The sequence below is a fragment of the Bufo bufo genome, chromosome 11 (genome assembly GCF_905171765.1).
Source record: "Bufo bufo chromosome 11, aBufBuf1.1, whole genome shotgun sequence".
NCBI classification, from domain to species: Eukaryota; Metazoa; Chordata; class Amphibia; order Anura; family Bufonidae; genus Bufo; species Bufo bufo.
The window spans coordinates 7,506,118-7,524,849 of record NC_053399.1 but is presented as its reverse complement, the minus strand read 5'-3'; the positions used below and the strand labels follow the sequence as shown (position 1 = coordinate 7,524,849).

At 48.2% G+C, this 18,732-nt stretch overlaps 2 protein-coding genes across 4 annotated transcripts in view; one reads left to right on the top strand and one right to left on the bottom strand.

The window, feature by feature from the left end:
* Positions 1-796, bottom strand: part of POLE2 (DNA polymerase epsilon 2, accessory subunit) — a 220,437-nt gene extending 219,641 nt beyond the window's left edge. The window contains exon 1 of the mRNA XM_040411670.1: positions 632-796. Within this exon, the coding sequence (XP_040267604.1) occupies positions 632-699 (68 nt within the window). The 5' untranslated portion in view covers positions 700-796. The remainder of the gene's footprint in view (positions 1-631) is intronic.
* Positions 797-912: 116 nt separating this feature from the next.
* The window catches only part of KLHDC1 (kelch domain containing 1), a 54,231-nt gene continuing 36,411 nt past the window's right edge, over positions 913-18,732 (top strand). For all 3 annotated transcript variants that reach the window (XR_005774806.1, XR_005774805.1, XM_040411672.1), the window contains exons 1-5: positions 913-1,137; positions 8,340-8,410; positions 8,773-8,890; positions 10,316-10,434; positions 18,521-18,599. Coding sequence is in view for 1 of the 3 variants with exons in the window: in XM_040411672.1 (XP_040267606.1) it covers positions 1,042-1,137; positions 8,340-8,410; positions 8,773-8,890; positions 10,316-10,434; positions 18,521-18,599 (483 nt within the window). In the remaining 2 variants the exon portion in view is untranslated. The remainder of the gene's footprint in view (positions 1,138-8,339; positions 8,411-8,772; positions 8,891-10,315; positions 10,435-18,520; positions 18,600-18,732) is intronic.

The following is an 18,732-nucleotide window of genomic DNA, read 5'->3' as shown; positions in this document are numbered from 1 at the left end:
CTACATGATAAATGCCACTTACTGGAGTGAGAGGACCCCTTTATGGTCATTAGATGTGGTCATGGTGCGATTTAGTTCAGAGATCTGGGGCCGCCCCCCCGCCATCAAGTCCACATCGGGGGGCTTCCTATCGATTTCCTCCCAGTGATGACCGCGGGGCCGATCTCCGCCTGTAATCGCCGGCCTAACCCCGGGGATATTTTGGCTTCTGGATGGTAAGATCCATTTTATTCCGAATCTGTCAATGAGAAAACATTTCGCCATCACCGGTATTAACCCTTTACACATTTTGGTCACCCGCCATGCACAGGTCCAGTGACATTCCCAGCACGCTCTACAGGCCGGGGCGCCATCCCATCGCAGCCTCACGCCACAGACGTCCATAACTATTATCATGGAAAGCTTTTAGGTGCACCGATTCCCTGCCATTTTAAGATCTCTGCTTGGTGTCGGTGAATGGCATCCTCCAGTGTGCTGTTCCCTGGTCACTATGTGATCACATGACCTCTGGAAGCCAGCCATGACATTCAGTGACAGCAAGCAGCGATCTTGACAACAGTAAGGCTTCACTTTGATCTTACACAGGACTGTATTAGCCCCCCTGACATGAGCTGTCACACCCGGTACTCACGCCCGCAGGAGGAGGCCATGCATCTTGAAGGCGGAGGACACTTTACTCTTCAGTCTGTCAGATGCCATCTCGAAACGTTCGCGCCAAATCCCACAGTCAGCTGTGATGACGTCACGCAGCCTCTCCGGGGACACTAGAGCACAAACCCAGCGCTACTGCGGTGTCCGCGTCACGTCGCCATTTTGCCGGAGACCAAACTTTCGCCGAGCTCTAGTATCAGCTTCCAGTATGAAGAACGAAGTCAGTCACCTGCTATCATTCCCCGTGAGGAGGGACGCTATTCAAAAACGCGGGAGGTGGTTTGTCCCTCGCCGCCGCCCGTACGCCTGCGTTGCTGCGATGACAGGGAGAGGATGGTGAGACGGTTCGGGGGCTCGCGCATCACCTGAGACCGCACTGACCGCCCGGCAATGGCCGCTGCCCAGCGCTTCTGTGTGGCCGAGGAGAGGAGCGGGCACTGCGCCGCCATGGACGGGCACCGGCTCTATGTGTGGGGGGGATACGTGGTAAGGAGGAGTGGCTGAGCGCAGTACACACTGTGCGGTACCGGCACGTGCAGGAGGGATGGCGACAATTCTATTAACCCCTTCAGGACCCTGGGATTTTCCGTTTTTCCATTTTTGTTTTTCACTCCCCGCCCCTTCCCACAGTCCTGACCTTTTTCTTTTTCCATTCACATGGCCTCAGGAGGGACAAGTTGTACAGTCGTGGCCAAACGTTTTGAGAATGACACAAATATTAGTTTTCACAAAGTTTGCTGCTAAACTGCTTTTAGATCTTTGTTCCAGTTGTTTCTGTGATGTAGTGAAATATAATTACACGCACTTCATACGTTTCAAAGGCTTTTATCGACAATTCCATGACATTTCTGCAAAGAGTCAGTATTTGCAGTGTTGGCCCTTCTTTTTCAGGACCTCTGCAATCCGACTGGGCATGCTCTCAATCACCTTCTGGGCCAATTCCTGACTGATACAACCCATTCTTTCATCATCACTTCTTGGAGTTTGTCAGAATTAGTGGGTTTTTGTTTGTCCACCCGCCTCTCGAGGATTGACCACAAGTTCTCAATGGGATTAAGATCTGGGGAGTTTCCAGGCCATGGACCCAAAATGTCAACGTTTTGGTCCCCGAGCCACTTAGTTATCACTTTTGCCTTATGGCACGGTGCTCCATCGTGCTGGAAAATGCATTGTTCTTCACCAAACTGTTGTTGGATTGTTGGAAGAAGTTGCTGTTGGAGGGTGTTTTGGTGCCATTCTTTATTCATGGCTGTGTTTTTGGGCAAAATTGTGAGTGAGCCCACTCCCTTGGATGAGAAGCAACCCCACACATGAATGGTCTCAGGATGCTTTACTGTTGGCATGACACAGGACTGATGGTAGCGCTCACCTTTTCTTCTCCGGACAAGCCTTTTTCCAGATGCCCCAAACAATCGGAAAGAGGCTTCATCGGAGAATATGACTTTGCCCCAGTCCTCAGCCGTCCATTCACCAGACTTTCTACAGAAGATCAATCTGTACCTGACGTTTTTTTGGAGAGAAGTGGCTTCTTTGCTGGCCTTCTTGACACCAGGCCATCTTCCAAAAGTCTTGGCCTCGCTGTGCGTGCAGATGCGCTCACACCTGCCTGCTGCCATTCCTGAGCAAGCTCTGCACTGGTGGCACTCCGATCCCGCAGCTGAATCCTCTTTAGGAGACGATCCTGGCGCTTGCTGGACTTTCTTGGACGCCCTGAAGCCTTCTTAACAAGAATTGAACCTCTTTCCTTGAAGTTCTTGATGATCCTATAAATTCTTGATTGAGGTGCAATCTTAGTAGCCACAATATCCTTCCTGTGAAGCCATTTTTATGCAACGCAATGATGGCTGCACGCGTTTCTTTGCAGGTCACCATGGTTAACAATGGAAGAACAATGATTTCAAGCATCACCCTCCTTTTAACATGTCAAGTCTGCCATTTTAACCCAATCAGCCTGACATAATGATCTCCAGCCTTGTGCTCGTCAACATTCTCACCTGAGTTAACAAGACGATTACTGAAATGATCTCAACAGGTCCTTTACTGACAGCAATGAAATGCAGTGGAAAGGTTTTTTTGGGATTAAGTAAATTTTCATGGCAAAGAAGGACTATGCAATTCATCTGATCACTCGTCATAACATTCTGGAGTAGATGCAAATTACTATTATAAAAACTTAAGCAGCAACTTTTCCAATTTCCAATATTTATGTAATTCTCAAAACTTTTGGCCACGACTGTACTTTCTGGTGGCACCGTTTACATAGAAAGTGGGGGGAAAAAAATCCAAATCGGGTAGAATTGGGGAAAAAATGCAATTCTGATAGTGTTAAAATAATTATTCTTACGTTTTAATGCTGATTTAAAAAAAAAAATTTTTTAAAGGGAGTCTGTCATCAGCATTTCACTTTTTTAACCCTTCCCATAGCTCCCTAGCATGCTTACAGTTAATAAAAACGTTACCTCTGGCATCAATCCTGGACTTATAGAACAGGGATCAGCAGCCTCCGGCACTCCAGCTGTTGTGAAACTACAACTCCCAGCATGCTCCTTTCACTTCTGTGGGAGTTCAGAGAACAGCCAAGCAAGTGTGCATGATGGGAGATGTAGTTTCACAACACCTGGAGTGCCGGAGGTTGCTGATCCCTGTTATAGAACCATCAAAAACGATCTTTATAACTTATGCAAATGAGGGCTCGCAAGTGCCCAGGGCGGCGTTACACTCGTAGGTGCCCTGCTTGCTCAGCCTTTTCATTGCGTCCCCCCGCCCCTTCCTACCCTCCGCCCGCCCATCCTTTCCATCTGACCGCCTTTCTACTAACTTGTTATTCCTCCGAGATCCCGCGCAGCCAGTCCGTCGGCGCATGCGCACTGCGATGCCCATTCCTTGTATGGCATCACAGTAGATAATGCGCATGCGCCGGCTTTGTGCCGTTAGCCGGCGCATGCGCAATAGTTACTGTGATACCATACAAGGAATGGGCATCGCAGTGCGCATGCGCCGACGGACTGGCTGCGCGGGATCTCGGAGGAATAACAAGTTATTAAAGTGAAATGCTGATGACAGACTCCCTTTAAACATTTGAGGAAATTTATATATCTATATACACTGCTCAAAAAAATAAAGGGAACACTTAAACAACACAATGTAACTCCAAGTCAATCACACTTCTGTGAAATCAAACTGTCCTCTTAGGAAGCAACACTGAGTGACAATCAATGTCACATGCTGTTGTGCAAATGGGATAGACAACAGGTGGAAATTATAGGCAATTAGCAAGACACCCCCAATAAAGGAGTGGTTCTGCAGGTGGTAACCACAGACCACTTCTCAGTTCCTATACTTCCTGGCTGATGTTTTGGTCACTTTTGAATGCTGGCGGTGCTTTCACTCTAGTGGTAGCATGAGACGGAGTCTACAACCCACACAAGTGGCTCAGGTAGTGCAGCTTATCCAGGATGGCACATCAATGCGAGCTGTGGCAAGAAGGTTTGCTGTGTCTGTCAGCGTAGTGTCCAGAGCATGGAGGCGCTACCAGGAGACAGGCCAGTACATCAGAAGACGTGGAGGAGGCCGTAGGAGGGCAACAACCCAGCAGCAGGACCGCTACCTCCGCCTTTGTGCAAGGAGGAACAGGAGGAGCACTGCCAGAGCCCTGCAAAATGACCTCCAGCAGGCCACAAATGTGCATGTGTCTGCTCAAACGGTCAGAAACAGACTCCATGAGGGTGATATGAGGGCCCGACGTCCACAGGTGGGGGTTGTGCTTACAGCCCAACACCGTGCAGGACGTTTGGCATTTGCCAGAGAACACCAAGATTAACAAATTCGCCACAGGCGCCCTGTGCTCTTCACAGATGAAAGCAGGTTCACACTGAGCACATGTGACAGACGTGACAGAGTCTGGAGACGCCGTGGAGAACGTTCTGCTGCCTGCAACATCCTCCAGCATGACCGGTTTGGCATTGGGCCAGTAATGGTGTGGGGTGGCATTTCTTTGGAGGGCTGCACAGCCCTCCATGTGCTCGCCAGAGGTAGCCTGACTGCCATTAGGTACCGAGATGAGATCCTCAGACCCCTTGTGAGACCTTACACTGCGTGCAGAATTATTAGGCAAATGAGTATTTTGACCACATCATCCTCTTTATGCATGTTGTCTTACTCCAAGCTGTATAGGCTCGAAAGCCTACTACCAATTAAGCATATTAGGTGATGTGCATCTCTGTAATGAGAAGGGGTGTGGTCTAATGACATCAACACCCTATATCAGGTGTGCATAATTATTAGGCAACTTCCTTTCCTTTGGCAAAATGGGTCAAAAGAAGGACTTGACAGGCTCAGAAAAGTCAAAAATAGTGAGATATCTTGCAGAGGGATGCAGCACTCTTAAAATTGCAAAGCTTCTGAAGCGTGATCATCGAACAATCAAGCGTTTCATTCAAAATAGTCAACAGGGTCGCAAGAAGCGTGTGGAAAAACCAAGGCGCAAAATAACTGCCCATGAACTGAGAAAAGTCAAGCGTGCAGCTGCCAAGATGCCACTTGCCACCAGTTTGGCCATATTTCAGAGCTGCAACATCACTGGAGTGCCCAAAAGCACAAGGTGTGCAATACTCAGAGACATGGCCAAGGTAAGAAAGGCTGAAAGACGACCACCACTGAACAAGACACACAAGCTGAAACGTCAAGACTGGGCCAAGAAATATCTCAAGACTGATTTTTCTAAGGTTTTATGGACTGATGAAATGAGAGTGAGTCTTGATGGGCCAGATGGTTGGGCCCGTGGCTGGATTGGTAAAGGGCAGAGAGCTCCAGTCCGACTCAGACGCCAGCAAGGTGGAGGTGGAGTACTGGTTTGGGCTGGTATCATCAAAGATGAGCTTGTGGGGCCTTTTCGGGTTGAGGATGGAGTCAAGCTCAACTCCCAGTCCTACTGCCAGTTTCTGGAAGACACCTTCTTCAAGCAGTGGTACAGGAAGAAGTCTGCATCCTTCAAGAAAAACATGATTTTCATGCAGGACAATGCTCCATCACACGCGTCCAAGTACTCCACAGCGTGGCTGGCAAGAAAGGGTATAAAAGAAGAAAATCTAATGACATGGCCTCCTTGTTCACCTGATCTGAACCCCATTGAGAACCTGTGGTCCATCATCAAATGTGAGATTTACAAGGAGGGAAAACAGTACACCTCTCTGAACAGTGTCTGGGAGGCTGTGGTTGCTGCTGCACGCAATGTTGATGGTGAACAGATCAAAACACTGACAGAATCCATGGATGGCAGGCTTTTGAGTGTCCTTGCAAAGAAAGGTGGCTATATTGGTCACTGATTTGTTTTTGTTTTGTTTTTGAATGTCAGAAATGTATATTTGTGAATGTTGAGATGTTATATTGGTTTCACTGGTAAAAATAAATAATTGAAATGGGTATATATATGTTTTTTGTTAAGTTGCCTAATAATTATGCACAGTAATAGTCACCTGCACACACAGATATCCCCCTAAAATAGCTAAAACTAAAAACAAACTAAAAACCTACTTCCAAAAATATTCAGCTTTGATATTAATGAGTTTTTTGGGTTCATTAAGAAAATGGTTGTTGTTCAATAATAAAATTAATCCTCAAAAATACAACTTGCCTAATAATTCTGCACTCCCTGTATGCTGGTGCGGTTGGCCCTGGGTTCCTCCTAATGCAAGACAATGCTAGACCTCATGTGGCTGGAGTGTGTCAGCAGTTCCTGCAAGACGAAGGCATTGATGCTATGGACTGGCCCGCCCGTTCCCCAGACCTGAATCCAATTGAGCACATCTGGGACATCATGTCTCGCTCTATCCACCAACGTCACGTTGCACCACAGACTGTCCAGGAGTTGGCAGATGCTTTAGTCCAGGTCTGGGAGGAGATCCCTCAGGAGACCGTCCGCCACCTCATCAGGAGCATGCACAGGCGTTGTAGGGAGGTCATACAGGCACGTGGAGGCCACACACACTACTGAGCCTCATTTTGACTTGTTTTAAGGACATTACATCAAAGTTGGATCAGCCTGTAGTGTGTTTTTCCACTTTAATTTTGAGGGTGACTCCAAATCCAGACCTCCATGGGTTAAAAATTTGATTTCCATTTTTTTTATTTTTGTGTGATTTTGTTGTCAGCACATTCAACTATGTAAAGAACAAAGTATTTCAGAAGAATATTTAATTAATTCAGATCTAGGATGTGTTATTTTTGTGTTCCCTTTATTTTTTTGAGCAGTGTATTTTTATTTTTTTTCATAACCATATTCTGACCCCTATAACTTTTTTGTAGCTATGTGTACGGGGCTGTGTCAGGGCTCATTTTTTGTGATACCAATCTAAAGTGTGTGCGACTTTTTGATCACTTTTTATAAAAAAAAAATTATTGGGTAGTTGAAGTGACAAAAATGGCAAATTGGCTTTTTATTTTTTTTCCCTGCTACGCCATTTGTCATATGCGATTTAATATTGTTATATTTTAATAGTTTGGGCATTTTCGCACGCGACGATGCCCATGATGTTTATTTTTTTTATTGGTTAAGTATTTTTATTTTAAGAAAAGGATGATTTGAACTTTTTTTTTTTTTTTGTAAAAACATTTTTACTTTTTTTTTTAAGTCCCCCTTGGGTGACAATCGCTGGCAATCATTCGATTGCCCATAGTATTCAGTGATGGCTAAATAGCCATCATTGAAGACTTCAATTGCACTATATCAATACAAGGCTGCCACCTAGTGGCCTGTATTGATATATACATCTAATTGACTCAGAAGCCGGCTTGGGGCTTCGGTCAATTAGATCGAGGTAACAGGTCCCCCGATTTTAGCCGGGGAACGCTGTTACCGGACCGGAAGCGTGCGACTTTCAGTTCCAGTCCCAGTCTGCGCAGATGCCGTGGTCACGTTTGACCTCGGCATCTGAGAGGTAAGATCTACTTGATCAGCCTTGTGGCTGATCGCATACATGTGCCGCGGGTCTCTGCTATTTAAAATGGCAGAAACCCCGCGGCTAAGGCGCCCGCGTGAGCGGGCACCATGTTTAGGGATCGGACCCATGACGTACAGCTACGTCATGGGTCCTTAAGGGGTTAAAACATGACTATTCTCTCTTACGGAGAATTAAAGGAGCGGTCTGTGGTGCTTGGGTGAGCTGGAACGTGACCCATGTGCACACATGGCCGCCTCTCCAGTCATACTCCGCCGTCTAGCCAGACAGGACAAATTCATAACCTATTGACTGCAGAAGGGATTGGCGGAATTGATTAACGCCTCTGCGCCATTTTCCTGGCGTTAAAAAGTCGTAGATTTCACCGTAAGCCCCATTTTGCGCCTTCACCTCCCCGTGGAGAAATTTATCATTTGATTTTCAGCCATTTTCTGGCATACACGAGGCGACCATTTTTGGGTTGTTTTTTTTTTCCGAAAAAATAATTGCAACTCTCGCCAGTTTTGGAAAATGAGTGCGCCAAATTGCAGGCAACAATTGATAAATTTGGCACAGATATCAAAAACTCCCTTCGTGATAGATCTCCCTCACAGGGACCTAAAAATGGAAATGGGGGACCCCCACTCTCCCCCCTCCCGCTCACTAGGGAGGCGGCGTCTGGGGCGACCAGTAAAAAGTCGCGCCCAAAACATTTCTCCTTCTCAGGTGACAATTTTTTTTTTTTTTTAACAGACAATTGAAGAAAACGAAGTTTACCTCCTGCACGACGAGATCTGGGTCTACAACACGGAAGACGGTTTGTGGTAGGTTGTCCTGGAGGTGGGTGATCCTCCGTAACTTACACGTCCCGCATTCACCAAAGCCTTCCGTGTACAAAGCCGCGCGTTTTTGTGCGTTTTGTGCAAAGTTTGCAGCTTTACACTTTCTGAAACCACATTTTTTTTGTAAAGTAAAAGTGGGCAGGGCTTAGAAGAGGCGGGGCTGACACATTTACTATTATTTACGCCCACATGCTTAGCTTTTGTGGTCTATGGGCAGCGCAGAATGTGACAAGTTTATTATGACGTCTTATCAAAACCCATGAACGAAACGGTGGACGCCAGTCATAAGTAGATGAGCCCCTCTGTGTGTTCTAATCCTGCTGTTATCTTGGCCCTGGCTGTAGGCAGATGCACCTGACAGACGGTGACCTCCCCCCCTCCATGTCCGGCAGTTGTGGCGCTTGTCTGAATGGAAAGCTGTATATTTTCGGTGGATATTTTGATAAGGGCTACAGTAATCAGGTAATGTCTGCGGTCAGCAGCTGAGAAATATCTGGGTGGAACATCGAGGCTCCAGGAGATTACTACATACAGATATATACAGCCACCACTAGAGGGAGCTCTGGAGATTACTACATACAGATATATACAGCCACCACTAGAGGGAGCTCAGGAGATTACTACATACAGATATATACAGCCACCACTAGAGGGAGCTCAGGAGATTACTACATACAGATATATACAGCCACCACTAGAGGGAGCTCAGGAGATTACTGCATACAGATATATACAGCTACCACTAGAGGGAGCTCAGGAGATTACTACATACAGATGTATACAGCCACCACTAGGGGGAGCTCAGGAGATTACTACATACAGATATATACAGCTACCACTAGAGGGAGCTCAGGAGATTACTGCGTACAGATATATACAGTCACCACTAGAGGGAGCTCAGGAGATTACTACATACAGATGTATACAGCCACCACTAGAGGGAGCTCAGGAGATTACTACATACAGATGTATACAGCCACCACTAGAGGGAGCTCAGGAGATTACTACATACAGATGTATACAGCCACCACTAGAGGGAGCTCAGGAGATTACTACATACAGATGTATACAGCCACCACTAGAGGGAGCTCAGGAGATTACTGCATACAGATATATACAGCCACCACTAGAGGGAGCTCAGGAGATTACTGCATACAGATATATACAGCCACCACTAGAGGGAGCTCAGGAGATTACTACGTACAGATATATACAGTCACCACTAGAGGGAGCTCAGGAGATTACTGCGTACAGATATATACAGTCACCACTAGAGGGAGCTCAGGAGATTACTACGTACAGATATATACAGCCACCACTAGAAGGAGCTCAGGAGATTACTGCATACAGATAGATACAGCCACCACTAGAGGGAGCTCAGGAGATTACTACATACAGACATATAAGGCCACCACTAGAGGGAGCTCAGGAGATTACTGCATACAGATATATACAGCCACCACTAGAGGGAGCTCAGGAGATTACTACATACAGATATATATAGCCACCACTAGAGGGAGCTCAGGAGATTACTACATACAGATATATATAGCCACCACTAGAGGGAGCTCAGGAGATTACTACATACAGATATATACAGCCACCACTAGAGGGAGCTCAGGAGATTACTGCATACAGATATATACAGCCACCACTAGGGGGAGCTCAGGAGATTACTACATACAGATGTATACAGCCACCACTAGAGGGAGCTCAGGAGATTACTGCACACAGATATATACAGCCACCACTAGAGGGAGCTCAGGAGATTACTACATACAGACATATACAGCCACCACTAGAATAAGCTCAGGAGATTACTACATAAAGGTGGTACTTACCTCTGTGTACAGTAGGTGGTACTTACCTCTGTGTATTCCTCCACAGCTGTTTTACGTGGACCTGCGATCCGGCACTGGAGAACTTACATGGAAGCAAGTCAAGAGTTTTAAGGGTCACCCACCGACAGCTCGGGACAAGCTTTCCTGCTGGGTTTATAAAAAACAGTAAGTGAGCGCGGCCCCCTTACATCCGGCAGCCCGCACCGCTCTTACTCCATATGTACTGCTTGGCTACTTTCACACTAGCGTTTTAGTTTTCCAGTATTGAGATCCGTTATAGGGTCTCAATACTGGAAACAGAGCTTCCGTTTTGTCCCCATTCATTGTCATTGGGGACAAAATGTAACTGAACAGAACGGAGCGCTCCAAAATGCATTCCGCTCCGTTCTCTCGCTCAATAAAAAAATTCCTGGGAACCCTTCTAGATTCGCTACAGCAGCATTCCTATCTTCCAGATATAAAACAAGAAAGGATAGAATCCTTTAGAAGAAAGGAAAATCACACCTTAAGGGAACCTGTCACCTCTTTACCCTATAGAGCTGCGGACTTGCACGGATAGATCTCTGCTAGCATGTCCCATAGCTCTGTGTGGTTTTATTTCAGAGCTATGCCAATTAGCCAAGTAAGGTGCCCAAGGCCTGGTTACTGACGGTTAAGGAGCCCAGCACTGCCTGCATCCAGGAATCTCCTCCTTGCTCACAAAGTTACAGTCCCTTAATCTCGCGATGCGCAGTTCGTTCACTGAGGCTGATGCCAGCAAAGGGACCAAACACTTTGCCGGCACTGTGCATGCGCTAACTCGCGCATTGCGAGATTTCGGCACTGTAACTTTGTGAGCAAGGAGGAGATTCCTGGATGCAGGCAGTGCTGGGCTCCTTAACCGTCAGTAACCACGCCTTGGCTAATTGGCATAGCTCTGAAATAAAACCACACAGAGCTATGGGACAGGTATACTGCGGACATGCTAGCGGAGATCTATCCGTGCATGTCCGCAGATCTATCCGGTCAAATATCGGATACATTTTTGTCCCTCAAAGCTGTGCTCCTGGTGGCAGTAACTACGGCTTGTAGAATAGGGGAGGTTCAGGCCCTTTCAATGATGGAACCATATTTAAAGATTCTAGATCAGTGGTTCTCAACCTTTCTAAAGCCGTGACCCCTTAATACAGTTCCTCATGTTGTGGTGACCCCCAACCATTACATTTTTTTCCTTGCTACGTCATAACTAATTTTGCTACTGTTATGAATTGTAATGTAAATATCTGATATGCAGGATGTATTTTTATTGCTACAAATTGAACATAATTAAAACAGAGTAATTAATCACAAAGACATCCACAGATCCCCCCCCCCCCTAAACAGTGCCATCCACAGATCCCCCCCCCCCCCTAAACAGTGCCATCCACAGATCCCCCCCCCCCTAAACAGTGCCATCCACAGATCTCCCCTCCCCTAAACAGTGCCATCCACAGATCTCCCACCTAAACAGTGCCATCCACAGATCTCCCACCTAAACAGTGCCATCCACAGATCCCCCCCTAAACAGTGCCATCCACAGATCCCCCCCTAAACAGTCCCATCTACAGATCCCCCCTCCCCTAAACAGTGCCATGATGGCACTGTTTAGGGGAGGGGGGATCTGTGGATGGCACTGTTTAGGGGGGGATCTGTGGATGGCACTGTTTAGGGGGGGATCTGTGGATGGCACTGTTTAGGGGAGGGGAGATCTGTGGATGGCACTGTTTAGGGGAGGGGAGATCTGTGGATGGCACTGTTTAGGGGAGGGGAGATCTGTGGATGGCACTGTTTAGGGGAGGGGAGATCTGTGGATGGCACTGTTTAGGGGAGGGGAGATCTGTGGATGGCACTGTTTAGGGGAGGGGAGATCTGTGGATGGCACTGTTTAGGGGAGGGGAGATCTGTGGATGGCACTGTTTAGGGGAGGGGAGATCTGTGGATGGCACTGTTTAGGGGAGGGGAGATCTGTGGATGGCACTGTTTAGGGGAGGGGAGATCTGTGGATGGCACTGTTTAGGGGAGGGGAGATCTGTGGATGGCACTGTTTAGGGGAGGGGAGATCTGTGGATGGCACTGTTTAGGGGAGGGGAGATCTGTGGATGGCACTGTTTAGGGGAGGGGAGATCTGTGGATGGCACTGTTTAGGGGAGGGGAGATCTGTGGATGGCACTGTTTAGGTGGGAGATCTGTGGATGGCACTGTTTAGGGGAGGGGGGATCTGTGGATGGCACTGTTTAGGGGAGGGGGGATCTGTGGATGGCACTGTTTAGGGGGGGGATCTGTGGATGGCACTGTTTAGGGGGGGATCTGTGGATGGCACTGTTTAGGTGGGAGATCTGTGGATGGCACTGTTTAGGGGAGGGGGGATCTGTGGATGGCACTGTTTAGGGGAGGGGGGATCTGTGGATGGCACTGTTTAGGTGGGAGATCTGTGGATGGCACTGTTTAGGGGAGGGGGGATCTATGGATGGCACTGTTTAGGTGGGAGATCTGTGGATGGCACTGTTTAGGGGTTTAGGGCACTGCCATCCACAGATCCCCCTACAGTGCCATCCACAGATCTCCCTCCCCGACGCTCACAGCAGTATATTTATAAACTAATCAGTAACTACTTTAACTTTAATCATTGCTCATTGCTGAGCTCTTTACTTGGATTATAATTTATTTGGATATGGGATATCTTACTTTGTCTTAGCTCCGGTAATAGCAGGCAGTGCGGGGGGGGCGGCGCTCACTCACTGACGTCACGTGCCTGCGCCGCCTAGTGGGAGGAGCAGGCGCGTGACGTCAGTGAGTGAGCGCCGCCCCCCGCACTGCCTGCTATTACCGGAGCTAAGACAAAGTAAGATATCCCATATCCAAATAAATTATAATCCAAGTAAAGAGCTCAGCAATGAGCAATGATTAAAGTTAAAGTAGTTACTGATTAGTTTATAAATATACTGCTGTGAGCGGCGTGGCCCTGTATATTCTAACCCCCAGGCAAGCGTCCCTGTCATCAAGGGAACGCCTGGGGGTTAGAATATACCATCGGATTTGAGTTTTTACGATCTCACTGAGCTCGTAAAACTCAGATCCGATGGTATATTCTAACCCCCAGGCAAGTGTCCCCGTCACCATGGGAACGCCTGGGGGTTAGAATATACCATCGGATCTTCTGAGTTACTCAGCCGCATAACAAGCACCGGCTCTGCTTGGCCCCGGGCCAGCTCGGGGCCCCAACTAGCTCGGGGCCCCAAGCAATTGCTTGTTTTGCCTGTCTGTTAGCGACGGGCCTGGACCCACAATAGGAAGCCTCAGGCGACCCCCCGGAAAGGGCCGATCGACCCCCAAAGGGGTCGCGACCCCTAGGTTGAGAACCGCTGTTCTAGATGATCGTACAATACTGAAACTGGATCCGTCCTTTCTACCTAAGGTAGTTTCGCCCTTTCATAGGGAACAGGAAATAACGCTTCCTTCATTTTGTGCCTTCCCAAAAAATGTACAGAAGGGAACAGTTCCATTGTCTGGACGTTAGAAGAACATTTCTGGCTTACCTTCAAAGGACAAAACCCTGGAGGAAATCGACTAATCTTTTCATCCAGTTCGGTGGGAGAAACAGAGGCAACAAGACTTGAAAACAGACCTTAGCACGATGGATAAAAGAGACCATCAGAGAAACCTACGGACTCCAGGATATAGTCTGCCCTTTAACTATAAGAGTCCACTCAACCAGAGCCATGGCAGCAACGTGGGCAGAGAAAGCCAAGGCCTCAGTTGATCAAATTTGCAAGGCCGCTACATGGTCTAGTTTCCTGACTTCTGCTAAACACTACAGGATAGATGCTGTAGCCAACCAAGACCTGGCATTCGGACGGAAGGTCCTCCAGGCAGTCCGTCCCCCCCCCCCCCCCCCTAGTTTCTGTCTAAGTTGGCAGTTCTCCAGTGCGTGCTGTCATGGAGGGACGTCATGGAAACTAAGATTTAGCTTTACCGGTAAATGGTTTTCCAGGAGTCCGACATGACAGCACCCGGTATTAGTGGGAGGAGCAGGCGCGTGACGTCAGTGAGTGAGCGCCGCCCCCCGCACTGCCTGCTATTACCGGAGCTAAGACAAAGTAAGATATCCCATATCCAAATAAATTATAATCCAAGTAAAGAGCTCAGCAATGAGCAATGATTAAAGTTAAAGTAGTTACTGATTAGTTTATAAATATACTGCTGTGAGCGGCGTGGCCCTGTATATTCTAACCCCCAGGCAAGCGTCCCTGTCATCAAGGGAACGCCTGGGGGTTAGAATATACCATCGGATTTGAGTTTTTACGATCTCACTGAGCTCGTAAAACTCAGATCCGATGGTATATTCTAACCCCCAGGCAAGTGTCCCCGTCACCATGGGAACGCCTGGGGGTTAGAATATACCATCGGATCTTCTGAGTTACTCAGCCGCATAACAAGCACCGGCTCTGCTTGGCCCCGGGCCAGCTCGGGGCCCCAACTAGCTCGGGGCCCCAAGCAATTGCTTGTTTTGCCTGTCTGTTAGCGACGGGCCTGGACCCACAATAGGAAGCCTCAGGCGACCCCCCGGAAAGGGCCGATCGACCCCCAAAGGGGTCGCGACCCCTAGGTTGAGAACCGCTGTTCTAGATGATCGTACAATACTGAAACTGGATCCGTCCTTTCTACCTAAGGTAGTTTCGCCCTTTCATAGGGAACAGGAAATAACGCTTCCTTCATTTTGTGCCTTCCCAAAAAATGTACAGAAGGGAACAGTTCCATTGTCTGGACGTTAGAAGAACATTTCTGGCTTACCTTCAAAGGACAAAACCCTGGAGGAAATCGACTAATCTTTTCATCCAGTTCGGTGGGAGAAACAGAGGCAACAAGACTTGAAAACAGACCTTAGCACGATGGATAAAAGAGACCATCAGAGAAACCTACGGACTCCAGGATATAGTCTGCCCTTTAACTATAAGAGTCCACTCAACCAGAGCCATGGCAGCAACGTGGGCAGAGAAAGCCAAGGCCTCAGTTGATCAAATTTGCAAGGCCGCTACATGGTCTAGTTTCCTGACTTCTGCTAAACACTACAGGATAGATGCTGTAGCCAACCAAGACCTGGCATTCGGACGGAAGGTCCTCCAGGCAGTCCGTCCCCCCCCCCCCCCCCCCTAGTTTCTGTCTAAGTTGGCAGTTCTCCAGTGCGTGCTGTCATGGAGGGACGTCATGGAAACTAAGATTTAGCTTTACCGGTAAATGGTTTTCCAGGAGTCCGACATGACAGCACCCGGTATTACACCCCCCCCCCCCCCCCCCCCCCCCTTTTGTTCTTTCTTTGGTTGATCTGACTTTATGTATCAATGTGATGTTTAAACATTGTGAGTACAAATAAATAAGTTGGGCTACTTCCACACTTGAGGCAAAAGATTCCGGCAGGCAGTTCCGTCAAAACGCATCCAAACTGATGGCATTTGTCCAGACGGATCAGGATCCTGATCTGTATGACAAATGCATTGAAAAGCCGGATCCTTCTCTCCGGTGTCATCTGGAAAAACGGATCCGGCATTTATTTTTTTCGCAGTAGGAGCCTGCACAGACCAGAATGCCGGATCCAATTTGCCGGGAACACTCGGGGCCGGATCCGGCATTAATGCATGTCAATGGGAAAAAATGCCGGATCCGGAATGCATGCTGGGGTATTATCTCTGTCTTGAAAAGGCAAAAAGACTGAACTGAAGACGTCCTGATGCATCCTGAACGGATCGCTTTCCATTCAGAATGCATGGGGATGAAACTGATCCGTTCTTTTCCGGTATTGAGCCCCTCACGTTTAACATCTCTGTTTGCTGTCAGTGAATGGATGTGCTTGGTCACTAGAATAGGACTGAGCGGCACCTATATGCAATGTATGGTGACAGTGGCGGAAAAGAAAAAACGCAATTAGAGTTGTTGCGATACCAAATTTTTGATTCGGTTTCGATACCATGAAAAAGTATTGCGATACTCAATACCATTCGATACTATGCGAAAAAAATAAACCAAAAAAGCCACGTGCATTCCGCATTTTAAAAAATGGCGAATCGCGCAGTTTTTATTTATTTTTTTCTGTTCCGGCGTTCACCACATAAATTTTTTTTCAATATTTTAATAGTTTGGACTTTTCTGACGTGGCGATATGTTTATTTATACATTTTATATGTGAAATTGGGGAAAAGGGGGTGATTCATACTTAATATTTTTTTTTTTTACTTTTACACTTTTTATTTAATAACTATTTCCCCCCTTAGGGGCCAGAACCTGGGATCTTTTTCATCCTTTGTCCTATTCACACACATAGATCTCTATCAGGGTGATTAGGACCTCACACTGTCTCTGCTGCTCTGTACACACAGCATCAGGGATGTTACCATGGCAGTAGCGTCCTGGCTGCCATGGTAACCGATCGGAGCCCCAGGATTACACTGCTGGGGCTCCGATCAGAAGCTGCCACTGCCACCAATGATTTTAATACTGGGGGGGGGTTGAGAGGGGCTGGCGCTACTGTGCCACCAATGATTTTGAGGGGGGGGGGGGCGCACTGTGCCACCAATAATAATTACCCCTTAATACAGGAGGCGGATACTGGCAGATCAGCGGCAGCTAACCCCGCAGGTGCCGCACCTGAGGGGTTAACTGCCGCTGATCGCAGCTCCCTGTCAGAGGCAGGGTGCCGGCAATGCGATTCTGCTGCCGGCACCCGCCTCCTGTATTATGTGTTAAAGTCTACATTTCCTGAGTTCGGACTTAGTTAAATATTAGGCTACACAGAGCGGCGCCCAGCGATGTCCCAGCACGCCGCTCCGTTCGCCCTCTGTGCCCCATCACTGTCTCCTGCTCCATATGCTAATTACTTTCAGAGCGATGGGGAGGAGACATCAGCTTCTCTAGTGGGCGTTCCTTCTCCCTGGCTGTAGTGCTGTCCAATCGCAGCGCAGGGAGAAGGAACGCCCACTAGAGAAGCTCGTGTCTCCTCCCCATCGCTCTGAAAGTAATTAGCATATGGGGCAGGAGACTGTAATGGGGCACAGCGGGCGAACGGAGCGGCGCCCAGGAATACTGTTGAGTGCTGGGACATCGCTGGGCGCCGCTCTGTGTAGGAAAAGTCCTATCATTGGTGGCGCAGTGCGCCCGCCCCTCCTCCGCCCCTCTCTTCTCATTGGTGGCAGCGGCAGCACAGGGGGAGGGAGGACAGCTTCCTTCTCCCCGTGCTGCTGAGAACATGAGCGCGCCGACAGCAGCGCGCTCATGTTCGGAGATACTAGACTGCGCAGGCCAGTATCGAAAAAATGGAAATCCCAGTATCGTATCGATACCGGGACAAAAGTATTGATTAGGTATTGAAATTTCTATACCCGCAACAACCCTAAACGCAAGTGTGAAAGTGCCCTTAGATCCTGACCGGTGTAGTAATTTGGAACACTGGAGACCAATAGGACATCCTCCAGTGGGTGCGGACATGTTGGACTCCTGGAAAACCATTTACCAGTAAGACTAAATCTTAGTTTCTGAACCCCTTCCGGATCCAGCAAAAACGCTAGTGTGAAAGTAGCCTTAAAGGGGTAGTCTGCTGAATCTGTAATACCCTGATCCCCTCCACGCCTGTTTCCACGCTCGCCGGGCCCTCTCTGGGGCCTCTGTTCTTTGAAAGCCCTTTGTTCAGTTTTTTTTTCAATTCTGCATTGTGTCGTTGCTCTGTTATTCCTCCTGGAATAATGGCCAGAGAGGCGTTCATAGTGTCCGATCACAGCGTCGGATGGAGCAGGGACACATTTTTGATAATTGGGGGGGATGGTAATGACCAGTTGCCAGTTTATTCCTAAATTCCCAGGGGGAGTAACAGCAGCACAGCACGGAGATGTGAGGAAAGCGGCTCTGAATGTGATATTTCTTAGTTAAGGGTAAGCTCTTCAGACAAGTCCCTTCCATGTAGAGCCCTAATAAAGCCCCACTGGGCTGCAGCCGGACCCTGAGCTAAGGCTCTGTTCACACTCTTGGAGCTCTCATCGCAGATTCCATCACCTTTACATTTCATCCAAATTTACCCGGGAGACCCTGTTACAAATCATTGGGCCCTGTCGGGTGTGGATTCAGCCCCGCGCTGTGACTCTGTAGATGTGAACAGGGCCCGAGCTGCAGTGTGTACAGAGCATAGTGCGCCTCGCTAGACGCCAGCCCCAGTCACTGCTGGTAATCATTCCTCACGTTTCTCCTGCAGGTTAATCTATTTCGGAGGCTACGGAACCCGGAGGCACAATGAGCTGGCGGACTGCTTCGACGTTCACGATGCATCGTGGGTAATTCTCCTCTTTACGCATTTCACCCCCTTGTGTCTGAAGGCCGGGCGTCCGTTCCCGGCACTCTCCTAGTCACACTAACCTTACAGTGCACTGCGCTTTTAACTAGATTTTTGCCACTTGTTAATGTACA